Source organism: Panthera uncia (genome assembly GCF_023721935.1).
Source record: "Panthera uncia isolate 11264 chromosome A3 unlocalized genomic scaffold, Puncia_PCG_1.0 HiC_scaffold_12, whole genome shotgun sequence".
NCBI lineage: Eukaryota > Metazoa > Chordata > Mammalia > Carnivora > Felidae > Panthera > Panthera uncia.
In genome coordinates this window covers 14,228,842-14,241,631 of record NW_026057579.1, presented here as the reverse complement: position 1 = coordinate 14,241,631, position 12,790 = coordinate 14,228,842, and the positions used below count along the sequence as shown (strand labels likewise).

Below are 12,790 nucleotides of genomic sequence, written 5' to 3'. Positions count from 1 at the left end.
CTCTTGATTTCAGCTCAGGTCATGATCTCACGGTTCATGAGGCCCATGTCAGGCTCTATACTGACAACATAGAGCCCGCTTAGGATTCAGTCTCTCTCTCTGTTTCTCTCTCCCTCCCTCTCTCTTTCTCTGCCCCTTCCCCTGCTCACACTCTCCCCTCCTCCCTGCTCACACTCCCTTCCCCCCACCCCCGCCACCCCCCCCCAAAGTAAAATAAATAAACTTTTAAAAATAAATAGGGCACCTGGGTGGCTTAGTTGGTTGAGCATTCGACTTTGGCTCAGGTCATGATCTTGCCATCTGTGAGTTCAAGCCCCGTGTCGGGCTCTGTGCTCACAGCTCAGAGCCTGGAGCCTGCTTGGGATTCTGTGTCTCCCTCTCTCTCTGCCACTCGCCTGCTCACATTATGTCTCTCTGTCTCTCTCTCAAAACTAAATTAAACATTAAAAATAATTTTTTTAATAAAATGAAAATAATTTAATTCTCTTGTAGAAATACCCAATTCCTTTTTATCTAACTAAGCAATAAGATTAATTGACCTCTTTTTCAGAGGCGTATTTTCTGTCAGACTCTTATTTTAAAACAGCCTTAGGCTAGTTCCTCTAGGGCTTCAGTTAGTTACCAGAGAATTTCATTTCTAGCCCTCCTACCTTTGTTTCTGTTGGAAAAACATTTCGTAGTTTCTCCTGTTTTTCCTCTGCTTCTAACACCTACAAAATGAAAGAGGCCTGGTTTCATAACCAAGAAGCATTTGTTATAATCATACCTACATTTTTTTTTAAGTTTCTGTTTTTGATGACCTTGAACGAGTTTCATAGTTCATCAGCCTTTTACTCGGTGATGGAGACAATGATGCCAATGTTTATTTTACTATCTTTTATTTGCCTCAGTTGGATTATCCCTTGGTAAAGCGTATTATTTGTGGCAACTCCATTCCACAACAGCACACAGTACCTTCATTTTGTCCTGTGATGTTTAATCTGACCTAGAAATTATATTTTTATCTAATCTAGAAATCAAGGGTTTATTTTTAAAAGGCTTATCATGCCCTCTGAATATTTCCTTCTATAGTGCTCATTTATGCTTCCCAAGACAATGGAGATTATGTTTTCAATTTTAAATCCTATTGAAAACTAAAACTGACACTTCCGTTTGGGAAGAGTTTAAATAAAAAAAGGGAATCAGAATTAAAAATTAAGGTTTAAACTAATAATGAAAAGCATTCATCTTACAGAGGTCTTTGCTCCATTTACTGGTGCATTTCAAGAATTTTCATGTTTTCTGGAGATAATTAGAAGCAAATAGTTCTCCACAGTAATGTATTTTCTAAATCTTCCTGCTTACTTTTAATTCGTTTTAGACTTCATCCCTGACAAAGAGCTTTAGAACTGTGGAATATTATATGATGCATTGGTTTACAGAGAAGTGTAGAAGTTTCATTTGCTTACAGTTTTAGAATCTTTCTCTAAGATGCTAGTTCTTAATAGTTCTGGAATCTGGACATTTCAGCATGTTGTCTCCAGATTACTTGTTCAACATGGCTGTACTTTTTAAATGTTTATTTCAACTGTTTTGACTTTAGAATTAGGAGTACAGGGAATGGAGGTGATCTTTCTTTATGTTCTACCAAGAAAATAGCTGTATTAAGCTATTTTCGGTTTATAGATTATAAAATAACATAATTCTGATATTTTGCATTTAGTCTTACAAAAATCCAACTTATTTTGGGTGACAGTATTAGCAGAGGTAGGGCACTGTAACTGAATATTGAATTATGGGGATTTTTTTCTTTTGTTTTTACAAGAAAGATTTACCCATTTTGCTCACATCCTAGTTCAAATTACATGTCACAGAGCCAAAATTTGCTTAATTTGTTAGCCGTTTAGTTGGAATTCACAGCATAGTGGAAAATGTTTGCAGATAATTCTGTGCAATAGTAGAAACTTCAGTTGATTCCTCGTATTTCTTCAGGGCAGTGATCACAACCAGATTCAACGTATGCACAAAGCAGCGGATACCATGGTAGCGGCCGTCGCTGATTGCTTTTACCATGTTGGATCCATTGTCAGTCTCAGAGACCTACTTCCAGCTAGGTGCCTTGAACTCAAATAGCTTTTCCCACAGACTTCAGGATGTGAGCGAAGGTATGGCCTTTTTTCATGAGCTGGGCCTACATATGGGTTGACAGTAACCTGCAACTTTTATAGGAAAGAGACTACTGGCTGTAGTTGGATATCAGACAATGACTAGTTGTGGTCATCATTAGGCAGGGAGTGTGTGTTCTTTGTAGATTTGAAGTACTCTCACCTTTTGGACATTACCCCTTTTTCTCCTGTCTGTTTTTGTCAAGGTTGTTCACGTAAAAATTTCTCATTTGAACCTGGTGTAAAGCTCTAAAAGATAACTGCTTTATGAGTTAACCATTATCTTCGATAGGAGATGCATAAAATCATTTCTTTCACACCTTTGGTATGAACATATTTTTTTAACTTTTGTGTATTTTTGCACTTTTTTAGCATCTTTTTAAAATTTTGTGGTCCAAAATATATATGAAATTTACCATCCTGACTGTTTGGACTACTTTAATAATAGGAATTTCTCCTACTAATCATCTTTTAAAAACTGGATTTAGGAAATCGGTATCCATGAATAGGGCTTGGAGTTTAGGATGAGTCCTCTCTCCAAGGCTGACTTGCTCTCACTTGTGTTGTGCACTTTACTCTCCATGCCAGACACTCTTGTTTCTTCAAGGAGAAAACACCCTAATTCTGGAAAAACGCACTTCACTTCATATCTTTCTTCTCTGCTTCACAAGATGTGTTTCTTAAATGAAATCTTCATTGAGCGTCCAGTGGATCAACTGTTTGATGACAGATTTTAGGAAACCATCTTTATTTTATTGTGGCTATAACCGTAGCTCTTCTGTTTTTGTTTTTGTTTTTCAAACTACTTACTGTTGTTTTCCTGTTACGGTCAGTGATCCTACTACTTAAGATTTTTTTAAGCCCTGGTATCAGAGGGAGAATCATTTACAATTGGCGGGGGAGTCCTTCTAAATTCAGAAAGTCAAACAGCTTATTGCACTTTTCTTGATTCTCAGTGTTTGACACTGATTGTGAATAGCTGTTGATAAATGCAGAAGTTGAGAATCTGTTTGAGCTTGTCCAGCATTACATCTTTATTAAGAAAAGTATCAGATACTATTAAGCATTAGTCTCCACTTTATTTCATAGCTTTTTAAAAGACAATATCTTACTTGATTCCAGCACTTAGAATGCCTGATATTTCAGTCTTAAAACATTCATTAACTATAGTCTCCTTACATATACATGCAAACATTCATGTTCATATACATGTACCTGTGCAGAAATTGATGACTGAAATGAGGTACAACATAACATCCACCAAGTTGGCCATGCGTTCTATGTGATTTCTTATACCTCAGTGGTAACCTCAGACAGTAACCCAGTGACACATTGAGTTGAGCCATCTTGCCAGGTGAGGCAACTATATACCTTCTAGTTAAAAATACCTATGGGTACTAGTTTTTCACACACTGCAGAAATCAGTTCAGAACGCACGCATAATGCTATATATGGTTACCCTTGCTAGCCACCTGAGTGGTGCTTCTTCGTTTACCTCTTAACAGCTCCCTCAAGTGTAAGCACTGAATTGCTTCTGAGCAGATTTTTGTCTTTGTGCTGAAGAATAGTTCGTTTATACATAGCTAACAATATTATTTTAAGGACTCTTCTACCTTCTGCTAGTCTTCTTATAGCTCATCTAAGTCTCCATGCTCACTTTGTGAAATACAGTTGTAATACAGTTGCCAAGTCCTTTTGTTGGTAGGTATACAGCTAGAAGAATAAGTGATGCTGTAGCATGAATATTTTAAACACCTTTATTTACATGTGTTTTCAGTTTGTATTATCTATTTAATGAATTAACAAAAGTGTAAGTTTTTAGTATCTAAGCAATAGTATGATGATTATTAAGTGAAAAATATGTGCTGAGAGTTGAAATACAAAAAAGGATATTGATATTCACTTACTAATTTCGGTGACTCTTACAATAAAACTCTACTGTATTCACCTAGAAAATTTAAAGAAACATTTTGATGCCTTGTACACAGAGACATTGTTGTAGTACATCCTGTTAATGATACAGAATTTGATACAAGATTGGGTACATTTTAGACCCTGGATAGAGAATGCCTCTAAAATGATTATGCCCTAAAACTTACTGTTTAAATATAAAGTTATGATGTATAAAAGCACATTACATTAAGATACCTAGTAATAAACCTTCATTTTTACTCCAGAATATATCTTTTAATTCTCCCCTTGGGAAAGAATATACTTACTCTGAGTGAAATACAAATAGTATTACAGTGAAAAAGTATACATATGGTTCTTTAATTCCCAAATCTTAGAAGACAGAGGATAGACCTCTGTCCCTTTTAGATAATGAAAATGATTTCTTCTACTTCCAGGTATTTGTAATTACTGTACTACAGGTACGTTTTTAAAAGTGTGGATCCAAGGACATATCGAGTATCTGGGTGTTTTTACAGTGTTCATTTTTTATTTAGATTGATTGGTCACATTTGAAGGGAAAACCTATCCAAAGCTTTATTTATTATGCTAGGCATTATTCTGTGGCTTCAAAACAACAATGAGTCTAACTTAAACTACTTCTGCTATATATCATATGTATTTCAAATGAAATACACACTATCATTTTGATTTTTAACCACTGTGACTTAACAGAGGTATTTGTTTTTCAATCCTAAAGTCTTAATTTTCCTTGCATTTCTTCCCATATTAAAAAAAAAAAAATTCAGATCTAAAAGGGAAAATGTTAAAACAGGAGTAAAACCAGATGCATCTGATCAAGAACCAGAAGGACTTACACTGTTGGTACCGGACATCCAGAAGACTGCTGAGATTGTGCATGCAGCCACTACCAGTTTACGGCAGGCAAATCAAGGTACAGAACTGTCCTTTGCTGCTTTTCTTTTGACCCAGAGATGTTTCATTTACTTCTGAAAACTACCTCTCTCTTTTCTCTGTGTTAATGCTTTGCAAGCAAGCTCATTTGCCTAAAAATTTTGTTGCCACGTTTTCAAGTTAATCGTGAATAGTCTCTAATTTTGAAATACTTACCTCTCCTTTGTATGATCACTCACACTAGATTGAGCAGGCAGACAGACATGTCATGAACTTCTCTTCTTCCTGTTGGTAGTTGTGAAATTGAAGAATGCCATTGTACTGGATAGGAAAGAGTACATTTAGACTGGGTGTGAGAATTTAGTTTAAATTAGCATTTTCATGTCTTAGCAGTGTATTATCTATTGTTTTATGTCTGCTGTCTTGCCTGATTGGGTCAAACTAATTTTACAGATTTTAAGAACATAAACTTTAAAGTTGATAAGGGTTTTAGCCCTATTAGTTATGTTTATGACATAAAAATCTCTTATACTTAAACTGATACACCAGGAAGATAATTGTGAAGAGTTTGTTAATTTTTTAGAATTCGAACTTTGAACTGTAGAAACTGTTTTTGTTTTAATCTTTTAAAATGTATGCTTATATTATTTATCTTGAAATATTAAATAACAGAAAAAAAACTAGGTGAATGTTCAAAGAAGGTGGCTATGAAACCCAAACCTTTATCAGTATTGAAATCGCTTGAAGAAAAATATGTGGCTGTTATGAAGAAATTACAGTTTGGTAAGTTGAAATTTTAACCTTCATTTCTTCAGATCTCGTTTCATATTGTGTAATAGTGCTATTAAAATGTGTTCTAGTAAATGAAAGATTTTAAAAGTTGTTTGTACCATGAATTCTTCATATCCTCTGTGTGTGTGTGTGTGTGTGCGTGCGCGCGCATGCACACACACTGTATGTATACATGCAAACATTTGATCATCTTTTCATCTCTAAATTTATATCTGTATTTATAGTTGTATTTGGAAATCATGATTCAGTAGAAACCTAGGGGAAAAAATAATGTCAAAAAAAAAGGCGGGGGGGCAGAAAGTAGTTTTCTTTAAGACCTCTCATTTCTGTATTTGCTGGCCAGAAGAAAGCTAAGACCTGGCACTTTGAACTAAGTCTGTTACTCTTAACATTTTAGAAGTTCATGAGATTTGCCTTTGGAAAATAATAGTTTTGTAAAGTCCACTTGTATCCTTTTCTATTCTGAAACTCTTGACAAGTAAAGACTGGTGAAAAGATCCTACCAGTCTCCCTCATAAGGTGTTAGTCTATAAATAAACACTAGAATTCCAAATTTTGGTGACCATTAGTAACTGTTATTATCTGTGCCTCTTTTCCAACCTTTAGACCCAGTCAAAAGACTTTGACTATATGAAAAGGAACACTAAAGCAAGTGTAAAAATACATAAACTTTTGACATACTGTCTTTGAAACTTCAGTGGAAATCATTTAGCTTTTGCTCTACCTTACTTCCCAGGTTTGCAGTAAAAATCACATGCAGTAGTAATATATATGAAAATGATTTGAAAATGATAAAGCACTCAGGCAGCTTTTGTTTCATCATCTTTAAAAAAATTTTTTTTTAATTTAATGTTTATTGATTTTGAGAGAGAGACAGAGCATGAGCAGGGGAGGGATAGAGAGGGAAGGAGACACAGAATCTGAAGCAGGCTCCAGGCTCTGAGCTGTCAGCACAGAGCCTGATGCGGGGCTCGAACTCACGAGCCGTGAGGTCACGACCTGAGCCGAAGTCGGGTGCTCAACCGACTGAGCCACCCAGGCGCCCCTGCTTTTGTTCATTATCTTAAGATTGGAAGAATTGAGATGACGTGTATATACTGTTGTTCAGAAAAAATGTAACAGTTTTGTTTTTGGATAATTGTGCCAGCCACTGATAGGTTGTGACCATTTTGTTTAATAAACACTTAATTCAGGAAAATGTAATAAATGTCAGGTTCATTCAATACTATATTAATAACTATAAATGATTACCAAAGGAACAAAAATATTGTCTGCTGTAATCTTAAAGTTACAAGACACCAAGAACAAATACTGTTATACAAATATAACATGAATTATAGACATCCTCAGAGAGGTGTCATATAAAGGAATAATCAGAATTATCAGGAAAAGCCACACCACCAGTATGATCCTTGTAGCCACATTCACTGTCACAACTAGGAAAAGTACTCTCAGATTTTAAGTAGACTTCATTTTTTAAATCTCTCAAATGAAAGCCTTTATAGTTACAATTTGATTAATGTATATTGTTGCAAATCTTTTTTGAAACGAAATTCACTATATTGTGTAGAATAAAACAACTGAAGTAGACTGGAAATATGTCAGGAGTTGTCAGTAGCACTGCGTTAAGATGAAATAATTGATACATATCTCTACTCAGGTTTGTCTGCATACAGTTGAAGGTAACTATTGGTAGCCTTGAGGCAAAACCCAGGTATTATTAGATGGGTTTGTCTGTAGCTTCACACTTCTGTGTACTTTTTTCACTTTGTGACAACCTGTTTCTTTCCCTCCTCCTCCAGATTCAAAAGCATAAAGAAACTTTCTCTGCTTCTTTATTGGCTGTCTAATTGTGCTTTGATTCTGAATGATATTTAGTCTGTGAGTTGCCCCAACTAGGTACCAATGCATGTCTACTGAAACCTTTAATGTCTTACTTCTGGAATAGAATTCCAGAGTGGAGTGGAATAGAATGGAATGGAACAGAATTTTGAACCTCAAGTGGACAATAACTTTGTTGGGGAGCCATTGAAAACCTGAGTAGGTTAAAAATAAATCCTGCAAAAACTAAGACTTTTTTAGTATGATCCTGGTAGATTTGCCAGAGGACATCATTTGGTTGCTTCCCACTCATGCCATTAGATATAGCACCGATACTTGGTGGGAGTATACAAGAAGGAAGAAAAAGTGGTCCATGGTCATGATATTTTAAGAGTTTAAATCTCTTTTTTTCTAAGACTTTTTTTAATGTTTATTTATTTTTGAGAGAGAGTACAAGCAGGGGAGGGCAGAGAGAAGGAGAGTCCCAAGCAGGCTCCACAATGAGTGCAGAGTCCAATGCTCTATTCCTTGAACCTTGAGATCATGACCTGAGCCAAAACCAAGAGTCAGACACTTACGGACTGTCATCCAGGCACCCCTTAAGATTTTAAGTAGCATTTTATAAACCACATATGGGGGCGCATGGGTGGCTCAGTCGGTTAAGCATCTGACTTCGGCTCAGGTCATGATCTCACGGATCATGAGTTCGAGCCCTGCTTTGGGCTGTGTTCTGACAGCTCAGAGCCTGGAGCCTGCTTCAGATTCTTTGTCTCCCTCGCTCTCTGCCCCTCCTTCACTTGTGCTCTCTCTTTCTGTCAAAAATAAATAAATATTAAAAAATAAAACATATGATTTGCTGTTACTGCTGAACTTTGGATTTACTGATCTTTAGTAATTGACAGAGGCTTTGGATATAACCAGATTTAGTCTAATTTTTTTAGGTTCTTCATTTTATTTTGAATTTTTATTCAATATTTTTGGTCTTTTGGGGGGCATATAATTTGCAAACATTAATCTCCTGTTCAGTGTTTAGACTGTTAGCCTGGAGTGGGAGGTGTCAAGAATAGGGTTGGGAAGAGAGAAGAGGTGATTTTTCTAACCAAGATTTGGTTTCCTTCTACTTGGAAAAACATTCTTTCTGGTGGGTTAAAATTTACATAGATTAATTTTTTATATAACTTGAGTTTATCACTGAAAAGCTGGTGTGGGCTTTTTAGAAATCTTTTAGAAGTGATTATTCTTTCTCTCCCATTGTTACTTATTAGTATATTAATCCTGAAAAGATACCATGGAATTAAACTATCATTTGTGTTCTAATATTGTACAATATCATTTTTATTTCTCTTAGAAATTATTCCATAATCTTTTCCAAGTAGGTTTCTTCTTTGTATACTTTAATTAGGGGTCTGGTTAGCTTCTAATGATACTACAGCCTTTGGCCTCACTAATTTTGACAATCTAGTCTGTTCCTTTATTCTGTTAACATGTTTGTTTTTAATAATTTTTTTAATGTTTATTTATTTTGAGGGAGAGAGAGCGTGCATGTGTAGGGGAGGGGCAGAGAGTAAGGGAGAGAGAGAGAATCCCAAGCAGCCTCTGCTCTGTCAGCACAGAGCCCAATGCTGGGATTGAACTCAAAAACTGGTAGATCATGACCCAGGCCAAAACCAAGAGTTGGATACTTAACTGACTGAGCCACCCAGGTGCCCCTTTGTTTGTTTTTAAACAATACTTCTGAAGAAGCATTATTTTAAGTTTATTTATTTATTTTGAGAGAGAGAGAGACGGGGAGAGAATGAGTGGGAGTCATGACGGTGAGATCATGACCTGAGCTGAAATCAGCGGTCAAACTCTTAACCATCTGAGCTACCCAGACCCCCTGAAGAAGCATTTTATTGGAAATTCCTTTTTCTGGTTATTTAAAGCAAATACTTGAACTTGGTTTATGTGAATTTGATTAAGTGTTACTTAATATACATAAGTTTGTATCTTTTTGGACTCCGATTAGTTTCTATAGTATTTTATCAAATTATTCCATATTTATTGTTGCACTAAAAATTACTCTCAAAACTTAAGGTGTTTAAAACCTTTATTATTTCACAATCTCCATGGGTCAGGAATTCAGGAATGGTTCAGCTCACTGTTTCTGGCTTAGACTCTCTTATAAATGTGGCCATCAAGATGTCGGCTAGAGCTTCGTCATGTGAAATCTTGACTGGCTCTGGGGGCTGTGCTTTCGATCTCCCTCACGTGGCTGTTGACAGGAGGCCTTAGCTCCTTGCCTTGTGGGCCTCTCCATAGGACTTTTTGAGTGTCTTCTTACATTGTGTCTGGCTTCTCATAGAGAGCAAGCAAACAGGAAGCCAAACTGCCTTTTATGACTTAGTCTTAAAAGTTGTAAACATTGCTTCTGCTTTATCATTAGAAGCAAATCACTAAGTCTAGCCCATGCTCAAGGAACGGGGAATTAATTTCTACCTTTTGAAGAGGGTGTCAAAGAATTTTTGAAAGTATTTTAAACCATCAAGCTTCTATTAGGAAAATAACGAGTCTGTTCTAGGATTCTAAGAAGAAAGTTTCCTGAAATGTGATTGTGTGTGTGTGGGAGTTAAATATTTTATTGAACTTTAGGTTTGAATTCACTTACTGGTTCAGACCCAAATATGTTTTAATGTCTTTTTAAAGCATCTGTAATGTGCATGTAGTTGAAAGTATTTAGACACATTCCATCTCTATATGTTCTTTAGTTCTTTCCATTCAAAAGTTTCATTTTATCAATATGAATGAATGCCTTATGCTTCTGTATGTATAGGAAATTCTGATTTAAATTATTACCTCTAATTAAGAAATTCAGAGTCCTTATATCAGAGCCAGGAGACTTCTCTCGTACCACATAAAATCATAAACTCTCCAAGTTGGATGTGACTTTAAACATCATTAAGTTTTACTACCCAGTGACTTTTAGAATCATTCACCAAAAAAAAATGCATGTTTTCTGTTGAGCTTTTTGGAATAAACTATATTTTCTACCTTTTATATCAAGTACTTTTAATACCATGATTCTTCTACAATTTGATATTTATTGACTGCCTAATATTCCATCATGTAACATACTGTCTTTTAACCAATAACTGGTCCTTCAAGTTGTTTAAGTTTACTTATTTATTTTGAGAGAGAGAGAGAGAATGAGCACATGCATGCATGAGTAGGGGAGGGGTAGAGAGAGAAGGAGAGAAAGAATCCCAGCTGGGCTCTGTGCTATAAGCGGGGCTCGAACTCACAAACCATGAGATCATGACTTGAGTCAAAACCAAGAGTCAGATACTCAACAGACTGAGACTGAACCACCTAGGTGCCCGTCCAGTTTTTCAATAACCTTTGCAACATCTCAGTGGCCATATCATTGTTATAAATATTTATATACATTTATGATTATTTCCTCAGGATAAATTAATAGAAGAGGATTTGTTGAGTCAAACTATGTACATTTTTAGCAACTAGTCATTATCTTTGAATATTTTAATAAAGTTTTGGTATTAGTAGATCCTGTTCTCTTATAGGTAGCTATAGGATAGAAAATTTTCCTCCAGTCCTGGGAATCGGCTCATGTTTGTTTCTGGTGGATTGCTGTTTATAAAATTCAAATTTATACAGAAATTTATCTCTGTAGTATGTGAACGGCGAAATTGGGCAGATGAAAGAACTCCAGTTTACAACTTCACTGACAGGAAGTAGTTAGCAGTCTTGCTGAGATGTAGTATATGTACTGTGTGGTAAAGTCAGCTTTCAACATTTCTTCTTAAATTAGATTCTACTCGTATAGAATTGGTGATAGTTTCTACAAGAGATGCACCAAAAGTTTATTTTTCTCTCTGAAAGATTTGTTAAATAAAGATTGTGGCACTCCTCTTTTAAACATATGGAATACACAGACCTGTGACTCTTCATAGGTCTTCCCCCTTTTTCTAGATTATAAGCTACTTGAAGTCTTGAAGATTTCATTTCCGATTTATCATTTAATCCATATAAACTAGCCTAGAACCTCGCACTTAGTAAGCTCTTGGTGAAATTTAGTGCATTAATGCTAATTATAATAATAGCATTAGTTTTTCTGTATATTTAGAATTATATGAACATAAGATCAGAAGTTATTGTTGCTTCTAATTGACAGTATTTGCCCTAGTACATGGTTTTGATGTAGTGTTAAAATTTATATAAATCTTTTGTAACCCATTGGTTAGGGTGGAATAATCTGAACTGGAGATAAAATTCAAATCCATTTTTTTTTCTTTCTGTGTGTACAGAGTTTATAAGTAAAGAATAACTTCAACTCTTTTCTAAATCTGCCTGAATAAATGGTTAAGAATTAGCCCATTAGTTGTATTTTCTCAGAGTACTTAGAACATTACCCTAATAATCTTCCTTTATTGCATTAACTTAAATTCCAAAAGTAATGCAAGAGTAGACCTCAGTCTGGGACTTCGTTTTCCAACTCCAAAGTCAGTGCAAATATATAAAGACCTATTCTGGTTTTAAAAAAATGAAATATAATAATAGTTCTTGGCATTTAGTATTTTAAATTATTTTGGCAAAAATTATACACCACACATTTTAAGAATAAAAAATTGCTTTTTCTGCTTTACATTGTCACAACAGTTTGATACATTCTATCAGTGTGTCCACATTATATAGATTAAAAAATCATTTCCTGGGATTCCTGGCTGGCTCAGTCGGCAGAGCATATGTGACTCTTGATCTCAGGGTTGTAAATTCGAGCCCCACTTTGGATATAGAGATTACTTAAAAATAAAATCTTAAAAAAAATTATAATTTCTTCATTTTGCTCCATTACATAATCCATCCACCGAACAGTAGTTGGGACATAAACATGTATAGCTTGCTAATTTTTCATGGTCCTCTCCATTTTGTGGGGCTTAAAAAATTTTAGTATATTGACACACAGTGTTACATTAGTTTCAGGTGTACAACATAGCAATTCATGATTTTTGTGCATTATGCTGTGCTCACCACAGTGTAGCTGCCATCTTTCACCATACAACACTATTACAATGCCATTGACTGTGTTCCTTGTGCTGTGCCTTTGGTCCTCTCTGTTTTGGATGAAGGGCTAGTGATTTATTTGTGATCCTTGTCATTATAACACTACTCCATTCTAGTTCTTTTTCTTTTTTTTTTTTCAGTGTTTTTTTTTCTTCTTTTTCTTTTAG

The 12,790-nt window shown here is 35.3% G+C and overlaps 1 protein-coding gene across 7 annotated transcripts in view; it reads left to right on the top strand.

Moving 5' to 3' along the window:
* The window catches only part of BIRC6 (baculoviral IAP repeat containing 6), a 224,931-nt gene that overhangs the window by 192,173 nt on the left and 19,968 nt on the right, over positions 1 to 12,790 (top strand). For 6 of the 7 annotated variants that reach the window (XM_049652325.1, XM_049652324.1, XM_049652323.1 and 3 more), the window contains 2 exons: positions 4,844 to 4,989; positions 5,622 to 5,732. In XM_049652325.1, the coding sequence (XP_049508282.1) occupies positions 4,844 to 4,989; positions 5,622 to 5,732 (257 nt within the window). Of the gene's footprint in view, positions 1 to 1,971; positions 2,145 to 4,843; positions 4,990 to 5,621; positions 5,733 to 12,790 lie in introns of those variants that run through there. The other variant, XR_007462427.1, reaches the window with a different exon arrangement.